Source organism: Betta splendens, chromosome 24, assembly GCF_900634795.4.
Source record: "Betta splendens chromosome 24, fBetSpl5.4, whole genome shotgun sequence".
NCBI lineage: Eukaryota > Metazoa > Chordata > Actinopteri > Anabantiformes > Osphronemidae > Betta > Betta splendens.
In genome coordinates, this window is record NC_040901.2 from 11,249,292 (window position 1) to 11,269,470 (window position 20,179).

The 20,179-nt window shown below is 51.2% G+C and overlaps 2 protein-coding genes across 4 annotated transcripts in view; both read left to right on the forward strand.

Annotated features, from left to right (window-relative positions):
• The window catches only part of rngtt (RNA guanylyltransferase and 5'-phosphatase), a 47,251-nt gene extending 41,136 nt beyond the window's left edge, over positions 1–6,115 (forward strand). The window contains exons 14-16 of one of the 2 annotated variants that reach the window (XM_029141684.3): positions 1,236–1,302; positions 4,139–4,262; positions 5,521–6,115. In XM_029141684.3, coding sequence (XP_028997517.1) covers positions 1,236–1,302; positions 4,139–4,262; positions 5,521–5,687 — 358 coding nt within the window. In that variant the 3' untranslated portion in view covers positions 5,688–6,115. The remainder of the gene's footprint in view (positions 1–1,235; positions 1,303–4,138; positions 4,263–5,520) is intronic. The other variant, XM_055506544.1, reaches the window with a different exon arrangement.
• Positions 6,116–13,593: 7,478 nt separating this feature from the next.
• On the forward strand, positions 13,594–19,448 carry cnr1 (cannabinoid receptor 1). Of its 2 annotated transcripts, none has more exons than XM_029141707.3 (2): positions 13,594–16,054; positions 16,493–19,448. In XM_029141707.3, the coding sequence occupies exon 2, from the start codon at positions 16,538–16,540 to the stop codon at positions 17,945–17,947; it is 1,410 nt and encodes a 469-aa protein (XP_028997540.1). In that variant the 5' UTR covers positions 13,594–16,054; positions 16,493–16,537; the 3' UTR covers positions 17,948–19,448. The 2 variants fall into 2 exon arrangements, with proteins under 2 accessions (XP_028997540.1, XP_028997539.1); XM_029141706.3 differs by having other exon boundaries at positions 13,597–16,059.
• Positions 19,449–20,179: the final 731 nt, after the last annotated feature.

Genomic DNA, 20,179 nt, shown 5'->3' on the forward strand with positions numbered 1-20,179 from the left:
TGCCGGCTACACGCGAAGCCCGAGCAGTCGAAGTGTGACAGATGCATCAACTCAGAGTCGTGAAAGTGCCGTGATCGACAGCAGGAGAGGAGCGACGAACGCTGCCACGTCTCCCACTGCCTCTGGGAAAATGCTGGTCCTGTTGTCACAGTCCTCATCAGATTGCTCTTGTTTCAAGTTCTGGAGATTTAGCAAATGAATGTTTTCAATTTGTTTCTCTGATGATTCAGGGGTTACACTAATTTTTACAAAACAGCTCGTTTTGCTCATTTACAGTCACAGTTTGGCTTTGAACCCGTTGAAAGAATGGATAAAAGTTTCAATTGTCCAGAACAAAAGATGAGATTTTAATCGTCCTGCCTCGTCGCCCAGACCAGAAGAGCAGAACCGGTCACACGGGCGTCAGTGTGAAGTATTAATAGAGGCAGTGACGAGAATGGACTCGGCCTTGGCACTGGGCAGTGTCCATTACTTGGGTCTTAATGTGTACTTGTGCTTCCTTCCCGCTCGTGGCAGCTATCATTACACAGGAGGGGGTTAGGGTGGATGGAAACCCGTTCTTCGATTTCATCTCCAATTGAAATCTCTGAATGAGGTGCATCGGACCATCTACCACACTGCAGTTCGCCTGCGCGTTCTGCTCAATAACCCCCCTCATTTTCGAACTAAAATTGGGTAACTAATATGCAACCGCGCTCGGATCCTCGGTCTGTGGCGCGGATAATGGAAGACAAAGTGTCTGGAAATAACAGCGGGCACATGAGGGGGGTGTTTGTGCAGGGAGATGGGGAGAAGTGTGTGATTAAGACATCTGATGGGTGTGAACTCTGAGATGAGACACATGTTGAAGGTACTGGGAGCGAAGCGCTGCACCACACACGCCAATAATGTCGGAATTAACTGTGCCGAGAGCTCGCAGCCCGATCGCAGATGGAGACGCGGGAGTGTCTAATGCCCCCGACCCCGTGTTCAGACTCCGCTAAATTATTATTGCTTTGGACTCGGAATGTGTCCGTCCTGTAGTTTCTTCTGTAAGTTGAGAAACATCACGCTGCGCGTGGAGACAGAAGGGATCAAAGAGGTGTAATATCACAGCAGTGCTGTTCTGTTACTAGCTGGAAATAAGAGTGGAGTAGTAATTTCTTTGCATCATTGTTACCACTCAGATGCTCCCGTGTTGGGATCCTGCGCTGGGGGTGTTGCGGGTGTTAACTGTGATCTTTTTGTCTTTGTAGGCTGCTTACACAGACTGTCGGCTTGCTGTACGTTGGCAACTACGACAGGCCCTTCGCAAAGATGAAGGTGAGAAAATAAACGTGGTGATCTGTTCAATTCATCCCCGAGCCAAGCAGCCGGAGCCCCCCGTGCTCCGCTAGCTTTATTAGCGTGGCGGGAGTTGTTGTTGCTGCTTGCTAGTTTTGATTCATGCCCTGCACTAATTCAGAAGAGGCGTAGATTGTTCAAATCCAACCACCAGACCTACACATTGGCTCCATGATGCTCTGCATGTGTGTATTGCCTTCTCCCTGCAACTAACCCACCAAGGCTGCGTCTGTTCCCGCCGGTGCTGTCACCGTTGTGCCAGATTCCCATGTACCCGCCGTGGGCTCTGTCAAAGAACAAGGCGCTTTCTGTTTGCTCCTCATTCTTTAAGCTCCTCGGGAAGAGGAGACGGAGCACGAAGCTGAAGCCTGGGGTCATCTGCTGCCGGCTTTCATGTAGCTGTGTTTATTAAGACCATGTTTTACACTCAGTCCGGCCGCCAATATGCTAAAAAATGGTAATCACATGCCAGCGCAGGAGATGGCGGCTCGTTCTCTGCCTGAATAATGTTCCCGAGAAACGGGACGCTTCCTGTGTGACCTGCAGTGCAAAGTCATTCACATATTTGTTGTGATGTTCTGTGTAAGTTTGTCGATGCACATCCTGTCAACGGCTCATTCAAAAGGGATGTTTCAACCTTTTCTGTAATTGGAAAAACATTGCATCCTTCAGATGCTCAGTTATTTCACTCCAGCTCCTTATTGTTGTAATTCCTTAGAATGGCGCCTGCAGGAAAACTCTACAATGCAGTTTACAGGGAGCCTTTTGACTGTGGAAGGACAAACAACCTGAGCCTTGTGTAATAATTCCATTAACTGTCTTTTCCTCGCGTTTCCTCCCCTAACGTCAGAATCGAGGTCTGAGCTCCGATCCAGGAAGCTGCTTCTTCTCTAACTTATTAATTATAAGTTCAAATACCAGAAAGAACTGTTTCAAAGGCTGCTTCCTGCTTCTTTTCTCCTCTGAGAATCCGTCCAAACGTAGAGATAATGATTGGCATTTCACATATTCCCCAGAAGCCTGACCCTGACGTCACCGATGTCTCGCACGCTTGTTAGGCCACATACACACCACTGTAGGTGTAGAAGCATCGAGCGTCTATTCCTGCATCCGCTTATTATTTCCTGGCATTAACGTCTACACATGTCAAACGAGAACGCGGCTGCGTTCGTGCGAAGATCAGCGCAGCGCTGGAAAGTGTGGGGCGTGTGAAAATGACTCCTCGAGCAGTAAATATCTCTAAATGGCCACTTACACCTAGCTCTGGGATAAACCCGCGATTGTTGTTGCAGAATAAATCCAAATAAAACATCCGAGCCGTAAGAAGAGAGGGAGCTTCAGTAGAAGACAGAGGACCTTGGATTTCAGTGCACATTCATATATAAGAAGCAGCATCATTGCGATAGCGTCCGTCAGTGGTGTTGTTCCCTCTGAGGCGCTGCATCTCACATCCAGCCTCTCTCATATATTCCTCCTTTCATCTTGTTTCTCATTATTAAAATGGACCTGCATTCTGGTGCGCTGCAGACCTCTGGGCAGCCTCTGATTAAGTCTAGCGTGAAACAACACCGGGGTCAGTCCCGGGAACACGGAGACAGGACCCGTTATTCATAGAAATTACAAATCTTACATGTTTACTCGTGCGCGTCGCTGCCGTGAAGCGAGAGAGAGGGAGAGCGAGATGCTCATAAGCAGCAGCTCTGCAGGTGCCGGTGGTTGATGGAGAGGCAGCTTAACGCCCGGGGCCGATAAGGCGGCGGCAGCGGCGATGAGTCGCGGGCTTGTGACTGGAAGCTCGTGGGTTATTTCCACCTGACTGGCCGCCTTAAGGCTGCCTGGGTCGAGCGAACGCCGGCCAGCACTCGATCCGAGGCCGTATCCGCCTGATCTAGACGCGAGCCGGTCAGAAACGTGCAGCAGCAGTAGTTGAGGAGAGCTCAGAGCGTCCGTCTCCGCGCCGTCATCTGTCGCTGTTTGACGGGCGTCGCCGTCAGACTGAGCAGGCTAAAGTAGCGGAGCGCTAACGGTGCCTAATCATGCGCGCTAATGAGCGTCTCCCGTGGAAGGCGGGCGGCGGCGCTGGCCTCGCCGCGCTCCGTCTTCCTTCCTCACGCCGCTTCTCGCTTCCTGTGTGATCCAGGCCCCCGCTGAGAGCCCAGATGCCCCGCTCTCCAGGATCAGACGAGCTCTTACTTCGCGTTTCCGCCGCTTGCCAAGCACCCGTGCGCTCTTGGCAGCAGTTGTGTGTCTCTGATCCCGGCCGGATTATGTGTCCACATAATATCCTGGGGGCCGGTTGTCTCGGTTTGTCTATAGAATATGTGAATATTCCGCATTCAGGGCGAGAGGTCACAGCGGCCTGGCCTCATTACCACCAGTGGTTACGTTTCCAGCCTTCCCTCAACCTGCCTTTGCATTTTCCGAGTCTCTAAAACCTCCTCGGTGAGACAGTCCCTGGACAAATAAACAACAGATGCTCAAATGTCTTCTTTGACTCATCGTCGATCTTCAGTATCATGTGCCATCTTCTCCTTCCTCACCGGCGTCAGTGTTCTCGCCGTAGAGTCGGTTTTGTTTTCAGAGCGGAGTGATGTAATAAGTCAGTGATCCCGTGTAGCTCAGTAGGAGGAGAAGGACCTGCTGCTGCGCGGCTCTGTGGAAGGCTGCGTGTTTGTGTGTAAACACCAGGTTTAGCAGGTCTTCAGGGTAGTCGCTCGCTTCAGACCTTCGTTTTCATCCTGACGCGTTTTTAGCGGAGGCTCAAGAAAAATCGCCCGTCCAAAACCATCTGTGTCCCCTGACTTTGTCCACACAGGCCACGAAGGAGCTGAAGCAGTACGACAACAAGATCATCGAGTGCACGTTCGCCAACGACAGCTGGGTGTTCATGAGGCAGAGGGTGGACAAGAGCTTCCCCAACTCCTACGACACGGCCATGGGTGAGGCTCCGTCCTTGTCTGTGTGAGAGTCACCGCTTCATGTCTCACCGTCCCCTCCAACCACCAGCCGCCGTTAATGGCCCGTTTATTGGGATTTTCATGTCAGCCTCCTGTCTGGGAGTGTGTGTGTGTGTGTGTGTGTGTGTGTGTGTGTGTGTGTGTGTGTGTGTGTGTGTGTGTGTGTGTGTGTGTGTGTGTGTGTGTGTGTGTGTCAGACGGTCTTTATCCTGACACTTTGAATACAGAAATGAAAATATCCATAAATAGCTCAATAACTAACTATTCTGATAATTTTTAATGGAGTGTTTTCACTCCTTGGGCTCTTTTTTTTTTTTTTTTATAATTGTCTGAACCTTTGGCCTGTTACTCTTTTGTCTCCATCTAGAGAACCTGCCCCAAAAACGAGCAGCACGCAAAATCGCACTTTCCATAGCAGTAAAGAGAACAACACTCCCCCCCCCAAAGTCCTGAAAGTCCCAACCAGCTCAAAGTAGTAGCGCTGGAGTTTGTCATGTTACGCGGCATGCATGTGTAATAAGGCAACAGCTTGCTGCCGTGTACGGAATGGTTTTACTTTCAAGGTGGTTTTAAGACAAGCGGAGAAGAAATGGAGGAATAATGCAAAACGCACCTTTTACAGCAGCAATAAACCTCGTTTATGCAGCACTTTGACTGCTGACTTTCTAAGTACTATGCACGGAGCCACATAAAAGCACAAAGCGAAGCAATAAAAGCAGGGCGTGCAGGCAGAGACTAATACGTTTAAGAAATACGCTGGGAAACGAGCGGTTTAGACGCGGAGGTGGGTTGTTGTGCAGCCTTGGATGGAAGAAGCAGCTTTCGTTTAGAGCGTGTAATACAACGACAACCACGGTGAAAGCTTCTGTAAGTGCTCGGGTTCGATTTTCAGCGGGAGTCGTTAATTTAGTCACCTCTCGTCTCGTTAGCGTGAGGCTGCAGGTTTTTGACTTCAACGTGGTTCAGCGTGAACCCCCCCCCGGGGTGAATCTCAGCAGTGTGAACCTGCTGGGAAACGTCTAGCGGAGGCTTCAGGCCCGATTATATAAAATACTGCAAAAGGAGCTCAGTCCCAACGCGCATTTCAGCCAGAAGCATCCCATGTCTAATAGCTGTTATCCAGGTTGTTGTGATTCTGCAGCCTGATCACTAAAAGTCACTTGACTCTCTCCCTCAGTGCTTGTGTTACTGTGTCTTAGGGAGGGATTTAAAATTCAAATGAGTGTCTTCTTCCCTCCAGCTGTCTGTAAGAGCATCCAGGAGCCCGTCACCAAGGAAATCCTGCTGGAGTATCTGGACCGATCCGCTCAGGGAGTCCAAGCCCAGAACCGGAAGCACCCGCCCGACCCAGACTCTGAGCTCATGCCCCCTCCCCCTCCAAAGAGGCCCAACCGGGCCATCCCATAGCCCGCAGCCGGGCACCCTGGACTGCTCTGCAGTTACTGTGTGCATCCATATCACCAGCCACATCTACACTCTGACAGATATTTAAGGAGGAACAGACATTTCCAGGCTTTCTGACCCTCGGCACATTTGCTTTATCGACCTGTACATGTACAGTAAGGACCTTAAACCGATGCCTGAACGTCCTTTATTTTCCCTGTAGACTTGTTTGTAGCTTTAATTTGCTGTGTTCTTATTAAAATGAAAAACACACTGCTTAGGTTTTTTTTTTTGTTTTTCGATTTGCTATTTATCTTTTTTAAAGCGTGAACTAATTGATGTTTGTCAACAGGGACATTGTTATGAACCCCGACAATGTAAAACCCTGTTCATGTTCTGTCGACTGGTTCCTTTAATTGTAACAAAGGAGGAGTAAACGCAATGAAGGCTCATTCTCCCGTGTTAGTGTCTTAAATGAGGAATCAGGCATTTTTCATATGGACACGTTCAGGAGTTAGCGGCCTCCTCCTGGTCGGGCGGTTTGTTCGGTCGCTCCCTCCTGAAGCGCTCTCAGGAACCGCCGCGCCGTCGACCTCCTCCTCCCACGTGAGGCAGGAAACCGCTTCCAGACGCTCGCCGCCGCCGCGTTCCCGCCGGAGGAGCCTGTTGCTAGGGAGCGTTTGTTTTCCCTCCCCGTCCGCGTCGGAGCCTGTTGCTAGGAGTGCTGCCCATCTGCGCTGTCTGTCAGCGAAGTGATGTCTCCATCGGTTTTAATTATTGCTCTTTATGAAGCGCCGTCTCGCTGAAACAAAAGTGAACGGTGCCACAGGAATGAGTCAACGCTGGGCGAACACTTTTATTTCCCTGCTCCTGTGCAGTGAAAGGCGTATTTTTAGGTCGGAGAGTCAGATTTTGTTCTTATTCTAAGGTGACGGCAGGGGTTAGTCACGCGGCGTGGAGAATTTAGATGAGGAGCTGGGAATGAATACGAGTCAGTGGAGTAAAACACAGGAGGCTGTAACAAATCGTGCGTGCGTGTGCCTGAGGCCACTGTTCTCTTTACAGCAGGGATTGATGGATGGATGGGTCGTCCTCGCAGGGCTCGGTTCCTTCAGGCCCGTTCTCATCAGCATCCCCTCACACTCACTCAGTATATGATCATGAGTTAAGTGATAATGTGCATTTTTAATAATGTTTATGTTGCTCCTCCAGTTCCCGTGATGCAGAGATGGGCTTCGTTCTGGCGCTGGTCCGGTCCACGTTCATTTAACTGTGATGCTCTGATGCTGAACTGTTTAGTCGGATCGTACCTCGCCACCGTTACTCCCCTAATCAACGGAAATCATAACACGAGCTGCGTGAACCCTCAACCCTCACAAATCGGGTCTCCATCACACTGATTTTAATAACAAGCCCGCGATAATGAAGCCAGGCGGCTCTGACCCGACTGCTTCACTCAAATTAGAAATTTAATTGCGTACATTTCTCAGCCGCTGCAACGGGAGCGGGCGCGAGGCCACGAATCTCCCATCGCAGCTTCCCGGCGCCGTCGTTATGTCACATGGCAACCAATGACTCCCATCTGGGGCAAACGGGCGCCGCTCTCCATCACAAGCAGGAGGCTGCGCATAACGCATTATGTTAATGCACGCGGGACGGGGGAGGCGAGCGTCTACTGCTGCATTAGCAGCATGAAGGACGTTATTTTAGGAAATGCAAACGTCAGATGTGACGCAGACCTGCCTGATCTGCAGCCGTTAGAAGGCGCCATCTGCCTCGACCGGCTGATTCCCACTGAGTCCAGACGTTCAGCATCTGGGAAGCCAAAGCAGACACAGGCCTCTGCAGCATCAGCACCGAGCTGAGGAGAAAGTCTGGAGTTTATCACTTACTCGACGCCCGCTCTATTAAGGCGACTGGATGCAGAGAAGCATTAACGATTGGAAAAGGTCGGGGCGTTTTTTATTGAATTTTCTCATTATGTTCGGAGCGGTCCCCGGCCCCTTAGCACGACAACACGCCGTAATCAACATCAAATCACTTCACCGATAACATTTTCAGCCCGTTCCGCCAAGTTTGTGTAAAGTCAATGATTTCTTTTCTCCCCTCCGGCTCCAGAGGAGTCAGAACCCAGAAAATGGAAGAGTGAAATGTGAATTGTGTTTTTTCCCTTTACTCCATTAACTCCGGTGTTTGTCAGAATGTCGCCGGAGATGGAGACGAGCTGAAAGGACACGCTTCACCCAGCAGGTGCGCTTTTCCTTTTGTTTTCTGACATTTTCGGGATCCTTTCCAGTCATTATTGTTATTAACGCCCGTGGAAGCTTTGAAGCGGTGGCTTAAAGCACAAAGGGAGCTTGGCTGCGTATAATCATACTTATTATTGTGCTTAAAATCGCCTGCTGCATCGTCTGCGGCCGTTGGAGGGTTCAACATGAAAACACCACTTATATGGAAAAGTTTATAAAATAGAGGAATAACTGTGAATCTGTGCTTTGTCCATGAGCTGCATCAGAATGTTCGCGGCCTCTGTGATGTTTCCATCATCTAACCGCTCGTAATTGTGACACGGTTGGGCCTATTTTTACGAAAGTCGCCGTGTTCCCAGTAAGTGAGACGCTCCCACTGGAGGCAGCAGTCTGAGCCGCGGCCACTAATGAGTTCCGTGAGGAGCGATGTGTATATATAGGCGCACTCTAAATAAGCAGTGTTGTCAGGTTCTGCGTCGAGGTGACGTCAGAGTCAACAGCGTTCATGCCTCGCTGTCCCATAATAAGCCCATTTGTACAATTCATTACTAGACTAGAGCTCAGGAGGGCTTCGTTCCTTTGTTTTAAACTATAGATGGTGTCATTTTGAGAATTGAGGCCTATATCACAGACTAAAAGTCACCGCGTCCTTTGTCCTGAATTGGCTGGAGTTTTTTTTAAGCACGCTGGGAGCACGGACATTGACCCCCCCTCACTCCGTATATGATCAAGAGTTAAAGTTTCACCACTACTGATGCAGATTCGGGCTCTGCAGCTGGACAGATGTGTCCCGTTCTCCTCCGTTGCCCCGGTAACCAGCGGTGCCTGTTGGTGGGATCGATGCCCCCGAGTAAACGCTCCTCCTGAGTGTTTGCTTTAGTTTGTTGTCCTCTTGTTACACAGTGGTTAGTTATTTAGTTGGTTTCTCAATACTCAGTCTCAGATAAACTTTTCTCGTTGGATGAAAAGGATGAAAAATTCCCTTTTTTTGGGCATGAACACATCAGCGGAAAATCAGCGTCAAACTCGTTGCTGCATTAAATGAGGCAGAAGTAAAAAGGCTGCGAAGCAGTTCTGCTCTTTAGAGATAAAACTTCCCTTTGCCGGTATTTCATGACATCTGCATTTTCAGCGCATGTTTGTTACCAGCGCTACCGTTTAGGAGGCACTTCCTCCCGTGGCAGGAAGTGGAAAGGTAGCGTAACATCTGCTCAGGCCAGATGTTGACGTCCACAGCTCAGCGCTGATCACTGAGCTGTGGACGTCTGAGCAGCAGACTCTGTGCTCAGAACCCGTCCTGCTCCTCGTGGACTGGATTAACTACAGATTCCGGTCCAGTGTTTGAACCTCCTGAAACAAAGTCTGCAAATGCTGAGACCACAGATCACTGGGATCAAGTTAAACTGTCGCCAGCTGCTGCTGATATTCTGCCGATTATGCTCATCAGCCACTTCCTCTCGTTTTACATACTGGATGTTTCTCTGGATACAACATAGTTTCTCTTTGGGTTTGTTCTTCCTGAAGACAACTTCTTTATTTTTGTGCAATTTTCAGATGTATTTCAGTTACAATTGCACTAAATGGGATCTTCAGTCGTGCGGCGCTGGACTGGCCGAGTCGCTGAGCGATGAGAAAGCTGATCGGAAGACGGGCTCCTTCCTTCCTGCATGGATCCGTTCCTGAGGGAACCCTGGGTGTTGCGCTGAAGGTGAGCTTCAGGCCCGAAGAAGCTCGGATCGGAGGCCGAGAGCGACAGGAAGCTCCAGTTTGACCTCCCACTTCGACGGCTCCTCTTCAAACAAGTGACTGACGGGAATGAAAACAGAAAACGTGTTTGGATTCTGTCAAAATTCAACAAATTCAACAAATAGACCAAAAGGACATAATGGGACCTTTTCATGCTGGTGAAAACTCTGAGCTACGATTCACTCTGGGGAAAAAACTCACAATAGTAGTAATATATCACAAATGGCTTTTTTTAATTCTGTGCATCAAAGAGATATTTCTCTGCTTAAAATCCTCCAATTTGGCTCCACGGCTAAAAAGAAAATAGATGCTGGTAATTGCACCCTGGTTGCTATTTGTAATTATGTTTTTTTTTTATCCAGAGCAGAAAATGGAGTCAGGATTGTAGCGTGAGGGGGTGTTTGTAATGGATATAATGGAGCTGGGGGAAAAGCTTTGAAATCCGAGCTTTTGGTGAGAAGAGCGGAGAAAGGCTGTTGTGCCGCCGCTGCACAGGCGCTTTGTCTGTGCGAGCGGAGCGACACAAAGCGGCGCTGATTCGAGTCGGGGCCTTGTTTCATCAGGATGTAAGAGTTAAATCAAAGAGCGAACGGGCTCCTTCCTGAAAACACGCGAGTCGCCGACTCCCTCTGGAAACGCCGCGTCACGCTTTCACGTCACTCAATGGGGCCGCGTGTGGAAGCTGATGATGATGATGGTGATGATGATGAAGTCAAGCGCCTTTGCAGGTTGAGCGCTTCCGTTTCGTTCCCGATATCAAGCGGGGGTGAAACGAAGTGGACGGAGATTGAAGCAGAAGCAGCCGCGCTCAATGGGACCAATGCGCGCACGGAGGCCGGAAACCAGCGTGGAAGCGTGCTCTCCGCGCGCGCGCGCCCGCTTCTGTCAGAAGCCGTAAATAGCGCGGCGGGATGACGGGCTCGTCCATCAGCCACATCCACGTGTGGGCTCCCTCCCTGCCACCGCAGCCTCCACCCGCAGCCCGCCCGCATCACTCATCCCAAGCCCCGTCACAGACGCCTCCCACCCCCCGAGGCCGCATTACGTTTCCTGCCGCGCCGCCCTCGTCTGCTTTCGGCTGGAACCCGACGCAGAAGCCTCTGCTTCGCCTAAAAGGTGCTCGACGCTGCGCTGTTATGCTGTCGGAACCGCAACTCCGGGCGTGTTGCGTCCGGTTTGCGTCCTGCAGCCGCCGTCCGTCGCTCCGCCGCCTGACTGCGGTCACGTGACCCGTTCAAACGAAGCGGGGAGACTTTCATTAAGTGGCTAAACTCACTGATCCTTTGTGAAGTTCCGTTTCTCCCCGCTCTGGTTCTGGGTCGGGAGGGAACACGGTGACCTCGTGAAGCCGCTCGTCCTCTGAACACACCGTGCTTCACGTCTGTGTTCCCGTCCTATTTTTGGGGGCGACGGTCGCTTAGATCTGATTCAACCCGTGCTAATCTCACGGCGTCTTATCTTCATCTTCATCTCATGTAAATGGAAAGTGCCGCCTCGCCGCATAAATCGGAGCAGAGCGAACAGAACCGCACCAGGACCCGGTGCCTCGAGGCTGTGCTGCTCTTTGTTCAGTTCATCAGAGTCAATCATCCTGCCGTCAGTCGCCTCCTTTTACTGTGATGCTGTCTGGCTGCATTTGCTTCCAGAACCGGTTCCTGTGGGTCAGAAGGCGTCCAAAGCCCGGAGACACGCACACAGAACCACAGAAACACAGGCCCAAACGTCAGCAGGCTGCCTGCGTGCTCCACTGCTCAACCCTGTGATTTAATGCCCCGCGGCGGAGCTGCACGAACTCGGAGTTCGGGTCCACCTGTAACAAAGCCCAGAGCTTGTTTTGGTGCCGGTGATTTAACAGCGCGTTCTTTCTCTGCTCGGCCTCTTTGAGCTTTATGGCCATTTGCTTAACGGCACCTCGATGCTTTTATTTTGTAGGGTTCAGTTTGTTCTTTTTGTGATGACGCATAAATTCTGAAACTAATTGATTTCCTGAAGAATCAGTGTCACAAAGCAAATAAATAGGTTTTTTTTTTTGAGGCCAGTGAAACATCTTGGTGCGTTTTAGAGAATTGTGTTTTGTGATGCATGATGCACCGACTCTCGTGCTCGGCCTCGGCGTCACGTCCCCCGCGCGCCTCTTCGGCTCTGATGCGCCATTTGCGGCGGCTCTCGTCGGATCACGATGTGCCGGGCGGCAGCGCACACCCACCTCGGCTGCGCCGTGCACGCGCGCGCGCGCGCGCCCGGCGTCCCCGGCGTGGCCGGCGCCGAACGCCGTGTTACCGAGCGGCGCTGTCTGCTGTGAAGTCGCTCCCGAGCTTTGTCTGCGCTCAACCTTGGCTGCGTCACGTGACTCGCCGTTTCAATCCTCGCCGGTTGTCATGCCAACAGCATGTCTAAGGCAGCCTGCCGTGGACTGCAGGGATGGGGCGGCGGGTGCACGCTGGGTCACAGTGCAGGCTTTTACTCCCTCGCTCAGCTCAACCTGCCGCCGCGCGTCTACAATTTCAAACGACGTCCAGATAAATGGAAACAAGCGCAGATTCTTCTTAAAAACAGACGGGATGTTTTTCATCCATTTGTTTTGCACTGTGACAGTTTATACATCTCACTTCCGACATTTGGCTCAAACGAAGGAGTTTGAATAAATTAAATATGTTTATTATGGGTATTATCGAGAACAAGAAGTCCCCGAGAGGTGATAATATTTCACATTAGCAAACGCTTGGTTTCGTTTTACCATCGCTGCAGATATTTGCGCAGTATTTCTTTCCTGAAGGTTCCGGATTCGCCGCTTTGAGCGTCTCAGGGGTGATTTAACCTGCAAATGCGCACCTCAGACACCTCGCCGCTTACATCTGTGAAAGCCACCGGTTTCTGGCGAGGCTCTTATTGCATTGTACTGGAGCGACGACCCCAGGGAGCCTCGCCGGGTTCTGCGGCTGAATTCCTAATAGATGCCCCCTGGCAGGAAATGTATGCATCGCTGATTACTAATTAATTTTGTCTCATATCTATTAGCTAAAATCCCTAATTAAATGAACTAATTTTTTCAAATTGTGCTTCCCAGGCAGCCATTATTGTTATAGTACTAAGATGTAATTAGTTGGAGCCTGAGGCCTCCGCGTCCACGGGGGACTCAGACCTTGACTGGGTCTCCTTCACAGAGCGCTTTGTTCACAGACGTGTTCTGAGCCAAAGGCTGAACGGCTGAAAAGGCTGAACCCCCCCCCCCAGAACAGGTGGATGTTCCACTGAAACCAAGAAAAATGGTTTGTTGAACATGGAGGCAACGTATGTTAAATAAAGAGTAGCTTCAGTGTGAATGTACAGGAATCAGCTGTGAACCTTCGAGGACAGAGAAGATCGATGGGTGGAGGCCTCAGACACAGTCACGCTGCTCCTCGCTCCTTCCACAGGAAGGAGAAGAGTCTCCTCATCCACCTGATTACCCGCTTTAAGGGGGGTGGAGGAGCTCATCCTCCAGCCTCCAATCATCCAGAAACACAGCCCCGCTCCGCTCTCCTGCCTCCAGCGAGTCAGCGTGAGTCTCACCCGCATTCCTCGTTTTGATTCATACCTCATGAAATGTGTAAGAGGCAGTTCCCTCGGTCCACGTGCGGCAGCGGTGCTCATCCGTGTGAGACGTCCCCGCTTCGCTGCATTCCGTATGCGTTGGACAAACGCTGACGCGGCGTTTTTACCGCTTGCTCGGCATCAAGTTTGAGTTTCAAAACACCGAAAAGAGCAGTGTATGGCGAATGCAGCACAGCAGGTGTTTATCACACGTCCGTGTACGTGAAGCAAAGAGAAATGTGTGTTTATGGGAGATGAGGCCGATCCGGTGGGTTCTGACTCGTCACCGGAGCTGGAGATGTTCTGACCCGTCACAGCCCAGACGCAGATAATCTGTTATTCGCTGCAGGTCTGTGGATGTTGAACAGATACAAGCGCTGAACTCTCCATTCAGAAGATGAGATTATCGTACGCAATAACAGACACCAGATAAGAATAGCGGCTTCTCTAACGAGGAGAGCGTGTGGGAGGAGACGGAACTTCCTCCACTCGACTCTATTTGCGCTTCGACAAACTCAACTCAACCTCAACCTGTCACAATCTCCGCTTCGTTGTAGATTAAACGTCAAACTCGAATGTCGACGTCTGACGGCGCCTCCGGCCCGAATCGCAGGAGCTGTCGAAGGGCAACATCCGGGTCCTGATGATGCAGATCCAGAGCGCGGAGCGGATGAGGACTCGTCTCTGAGCGCTGGGAAGCGATTTACGCGCCACAATGGCTGATGATTGTGTGTTGTTTCCTATAATTGAGGTTCACTACGGTTGTGGAGCAGTGAGGTGCGATCGGCCGACTGCAGCTGCAGCTCTGTAACATTAACACACAAACTTCACAGCTGCTCCGCGTCTATTTATGGCGGCTCCAGACAACTGCTCGTTTGTCTCTGTAGTTTCCTCAGCTCGCGCAGGATTATGAGAACGGGCCGCGTTTGATAAACGAGCTCCAACTTCGGCGAACTGTGGAAAAAAAACACAAAAAACCACAACATATCAGCTCACAGGACGTGTGGCCTATTTCCACACGGAGGTGACTCATGCTCGGGTCACGTGAGGACCTTAATAAGCGCTTTAAGCTATTCATTAAAAGCACAAGCTCCGTGTGTGCCGACGCTCTGTGTTGCTTTGGGTGGAGAGGGCACGTTTGTTTGTTCTGAGGCTGATCTGGGATCTGTCAGCCGCGACTCCGCCTCCATCTCCAACAACCTGCAGGAGGGAGGCGGAATATCAGGATGCTGCGAAATGCATCACGAGCGCCCGTCGGTGTCACGTCCAGTGGATGGAGGCCCTCGCGCCTGCCTGTAGTGCCTCTGAGCAAGGCTTTCAACCCCGGTGGCCACAGCTCAGGCTGTGGGGCGTTGCTCTAAGTAGAAGCTGCCCTACGAAACTGCTGTGAGTAAATAAAGGTGTAAAAACCTGAATCAACTCCACGGAGCCGAGCTAAAGCGGCGACGGTGACATTTAGCGCCGCATAACAAACACTTAGTCAAATGAAGGCTCGTAACGAGGTCCCGCTTCCTCCCGCCGCTGCCGCCGAGCGCCGCGTGGGTCGGACGGAGGCGCAGATGGGGCGCCATCAGTCACCGCGCTCACCGGTCACCGGTCACAGGAGGGAGTCAGAGCATCACATGTGGGGAGGCTTCAGATGCAGAGAAATGTGGGAAATACAGTCAGAGTGGGAAACTCTGAAGGGGGCAGTTTGCCTAAAGATTATTATCAGAGAAAATGCCTGCATGCACACATTCATCAGACATCAGCTTTCATCCTGTTCAGAGCAAACCTGACTGCACCCGTAAGGACCGGCTCCATTTGACTTTCAAAGTGGCCCAAGGTTCTCTGATTTGATCCACGCAGCCACTCGACCGCCGCCGTTCGCCGCGACGAGGCCACATTGCTAAATGGAAACGCGATCATTCATAATCAGCGAGGTGCGTCCGCCTCGTTAGACGCAGGCAGAGGCCATGGCGTTCTTTTTGTGATTCATGGCAGCATCCGACTGTTAATTTGCGCCTCTGTAATCTGATTGAATGTGCTGATAACTAGACGTTTCATGCTGCAGACAGGGGACGTGGGCGAATACACAGTGTGCCACAACATGAAAAAAATAAAAAAAGTCTATAAATGATATATTTGCCTCCTAAAGGCCACGTTTATAACAATGACTCAGATTTAAGTGCACAACATAATAAAAAATAGTGGACAGAATGACGGTAAAAGGGTGAAAAGATCTGCAGATGAAACGTGAGATGCTCCATTTTTTGTTAATTATTCACACAATAAACAGACGTGCTCTGACTGTGGATGCTGCCTTCCGGAGCCAAACCAAAGACTCCTCGCGCGGTTCTCAAAACTTGACCGCGTCCGTGCGCAGCCTGCGTCCACAGCCCACTCGTGAATTCGCGTGGCTCTGTGCTCGTTCGCCGCGTCCGCGTCCGAGGCGCGCCGGGAATTCAAACCGCAGCCTTATTTATGAGCCTCGTCCGCCGCACTCGACGGCCCGATGGGCGGGGCCGGCGGAGCCGCGGCGCAGCACGTGACGCCGCTCGCAGGAGCGACGCCTCATAAGTGTGAGCGCGCGGAGACGGAGGCTGGAGAGACGCGCAGCCAGCGGCGGCGCGAGCAGCCCGTGTCCGACGCACGAGCGCACTCCGGGAGCGGCGGGGCACTTTTACCAACTTGTGTTTGCGTTTCTCGTCCGAAAAATAAAAGTCATGGCCTCAGCTCTGCCGTGAACGGACGCGCGGCTCGTCTCCGCTTGTGGATGTTGAGCTTCTGGTTTGGATTAACGCGCGGTGAAAAGGGGCGAATCTGCGCATTGGGGAAAATTATGTAAGGTAAAAAAAGCTAAATTTCTCTCTAAAATGTTTTAATGAGCTTTAATATTCTTATTAATCAACCATTTGTTTGTCTTACTCCAGTATCAGTGTTTTCTTTACTCTCTTATATTTTACTAAATGCACGTTTTCAAACTAAAATAACTTTAAAAAGTGTTCCTAGATGAATTCTACATCATATTATGTAATGTCCGTTCGGCTGCTCTTGTAGAGGACGTTCGCATGTTCTGCAGTGATGCTCTAATAGAAGCAGGTGCAGAGGACTCGCGTTGTTCGTTTGACATTGGGGGGAAAAAAAAATCCACGGCTCTTGTGCTCGGACTGGATTTCTCAAACATTTGTTCCCCCTCAAACGGAAAGAAAATCCGCGTTGACGCTGATGTCCGTTCGGGGCTTTGACGGAATGTGAACCGCTGTTCTGGTTGGTCCGTAGGTTGTCCGGGCATCTCGCGCTGCGGTGTCTCCCTCAGACAGAGCCATGAAATCGGTGCTGGATGGCGTGGCCGACACCACCTTCCGGACCATCACCTCTGGCTTACAGTACCTGGGCTCCAACGACGCCAACTACGACGACCCCATCGGCGACGCCGGCTTCAAGGGCGGCTTCTCGGCGCAGAAGCCGCTGTCGGCGTTCCGCAGCAACTCCTTCCCCAACAAGGTTCCCCCGGAGGAGGAGCTGATCCTCAAGGGCGCCCCCTTCTACCCCACCAATGCCACGGACCTGTTCGGCAACAGGACGGCCTTCAGGGACGAGGCCGACACCATCCAGTGCGGGGAGAACTTCATGGACATGGAGTGCTTCATGATCCTGACGCCCAGCCAGCAGCTGGCCGTGGCCGTGCTGTCGCTGACGCTGGGCTCCTTCACGGTGCTGGAGAACCTGGTGGTGCTGTGCGTGATCCTCAAGTCGCGCACGCTGCGCTGCCGCCCGTCCTACCACTTCATCGGCAGCCTGGCGGTGGCCGACCTGCTGGGCAGCGTCATCTTCGTCTACAGCTTCCTGGACTTCCACGTGTTCCACCGGAAGGACGGCCCCAGCGTGTTCCTCTTCAAGCTGGGCGGCGTCACGGCGTCGTTCACCGCGTCCGTCGGCAGCCTCTTCCTCACGGCCATCGACCGCTACATCTCCATCCACCGGCCGCTCGCCTACCGGCGCATCGTGACCCGGACCCGGGCCGTCATCGCCTTCTGCATGATGTGGACCATCTCCATCGCCATCGCGGCGCTGCCGCTCCTGGGCTGGAACTGCAAGCGCCTCAACTCGGTGTGCTCGGACATCTTCCCGCTCATCGACGAGAACTACCTGATGTTCTGGATCAGCGTGACCAGCGTGCTGGTGCTGTTCATCATCTACGCCTACATCTACATCCTGTGGAAGGCGCACCACCACGCCGTGCGCATGCTGAGCCGCGCCTCCCAGAAGAGCCTGGTGGTGTACTCGGCCGACGGCACCAAGGTGCAGAGCGCGCGGCCCGACCAGGCCCGCATGGACATCCGCCTGGCCAAGACCCTGGTGCTGATCCTGGTGGTGCTGGTGATCTGCTGGGGCCCGCTGCTCGCCATCATGGTCTACGACCTCTTCTGGCGCATGGACGACGACATCAAGACGGTGTTCGCGTTCTGCAGCATGCTCTGCCTGCTGAACTCCACCGTCAACCCCATCATCTACGCCCTGCGGAGCAAGGACCTGCGCCACGCCTTCCTCAGCTCCTGCACCGCCTGCAGGGGCAGCGCCCAGCCGCTGGACAACAGCCTGGAGTCGGACTGTCAGAACCGACACGCCCACATTTCCGCCCACCGGGCCGCGGAGAGCTGCGTGAAGACCACTGTGAAAATAGCCAAAGTGACCATGTCGGTGTCGGCGGAGACCTCCGCGGAGGCCGTCTAAGTCGAACGTCATCCTCCCCAAAGCAAACCGTCCGACGCACAAATGCGGACGTTAGGCGTTAGATGCAGAAAAAAAACAAAGCCCGTGTCGAGTCGCATCCTCACATTGACGCTTCAGTGGCTGCATTATTTCACGTCCCTGTGTGAGATCATCGTGTGCCAAAGTGCCAAATGGTGACGCGAGGTCATAGAAAGGACTGGAGGTTTGACACAGGTATCGAAGACCATCACAAGTCTGCTGTTTACCATAGACTTCATGATATATAAGAGTGAAGGGAGATTATATTTTTGTACTGTAAATTCAAGTTTTGAAAACAATATATCTTCATGTATGGGATAAGGGGCTACTGACGTTTCTAATTAGACTTGTGTCCTGGTTCATGTCCGTGTCACGAGCAAATGCTGAAGAAAAAGCTCATCTCGACTGATTGTTTGTGTCCAAAAATGACGTCAAACGTGTACTTTTTGTAATTGCCGCGACGCTCAGCGAGCGGCGAACGCTGGCGGAGGTTCTGCCGAGGAACGAGCAGCGATTCGTCTTCAGGACGAGTGAAATGAAAAATTTAAAAAACGCATTCATCACCATCACGAGGCGAACAGAGGTAAATGAAGGCGCAGCTGTGGAGCGCAGAGTCTGGAATGGCATCGACGGCCGCTGTTTTCCATTCTTCACCCGCTGGCTGTCGAACCTCTAGAGTAGTGTGTGTCTTTGTTCCAGTGTGTATCTAACGGTGTACAGTGTTTTCTTGCTAAATAAAGTGTTGAAACCGACTCATTCAGCTGAACAGCCAACGTCCGACAACAAGCTTTCGGCCAAAGCTTGAGTGCTTTCACTAAAAATGTATTTGGACAGAGTGCTGGTCACTGCTGTAACCAACTGACTATAGCTGCGTTCGTGTGCGTGTGTGTGTGTGTGTGTGTGCGTGCGTGCGTGTGTGTGACTTTGTAATATATTTCCAACCCCTGAGCGTTTTGACCATTCGAGTGAGGTGTTTTTGTGCTACTGTTGCAGCGGGGCATCATGTCGGGAAAACAAAAGCAACCCATGCACAGGTCTAGTGAAGTACCTTTGGAGTAACTCTAAATAAAAATGTGTCGGCTGTTAATTTATGTACTGAAAACAAGGACTCGACAAGGACTGTGTGTGCGTGTGTGTGTGCGTGTGTGTGTGTGTGTGTGTGTGTGTGGAATCAGTGACTGACCTTACAAAAGAATAAGAGAATGTGTTTTTTCATATACATGATGTATTTGAATCTTGAAATCTCACAGCACAATTGTTCTGTAGACATTTATCTCGGTGTAAAGCTATCCAGACAGCTGTTTATCAGTACGCTTCGCTGCCTCTTGTATTATTGAGTATTGACGATCAAAATGTCAACTGTTAAGTGGCTTCTTGTACAGTGGTGGCATAATGAGGACTATGACTTAAAAATCACTGTCGAGTGTGTTTTTAGTATTGCTGTTTCCAAACTTTTGAATAAAGTTGCAGCTGGTTGTCCTTCCGTCTGCTGTGATTTGACTGATTTCTTGCTGAGGGGATCAGAAGGTTTTGCTCACGCCGGTGAAGTACCGTTTGTTTGAAAGGACTGATGGAGGAAGCCAAGCCCTGAACGGCTGCTGAACCCGAGGCCAGCGGCGGTGTTTCAGCGCCCCCCTGTGGACGATCTGCTGCGGAGCCAGGACATTTCTCCTCCCATCTCTGCGCTTAGAGCAATGGGAAGAATGACAGCATCTGCTCACGCAGATGTCAACAGCATTTTACACATGTATCTACCGAATCCTCTCTGCAGTCAGCTGGCTGCATATGTGTTAATCACGTCAAACAGTGCCGAAAATAACACCCGAGTGAATAAACAGTGCTGAGACTACAGCTGTTTCGTGTCGTTGATTAAGGGATAAGTCAGTTTCAAACTGGAATTGGAACCCCCGCGCGAGCAATTATGAAACTTTATTCTGACATTGATCAAATCGTTATTTCAAAGAATAGGCAGCAGGTCAATCAGTACAGAAAATAATATGTTTAGGTTAGGTTTAATGTTTTAACATCTCCAGCAGCATTATCGTTATGTGCTATTACCCAAGCTCTCGCCTGTACTTATAAATACTGTCAGTAAATTAGGCTTTAATATATGTACAAACTGAATTAAATGTCTATAATAAGTGCATTTTACAGACAGATGTAATAAATTACGACGGATGAGATGATTAGGAAAATATTCATTCACTTTATGTT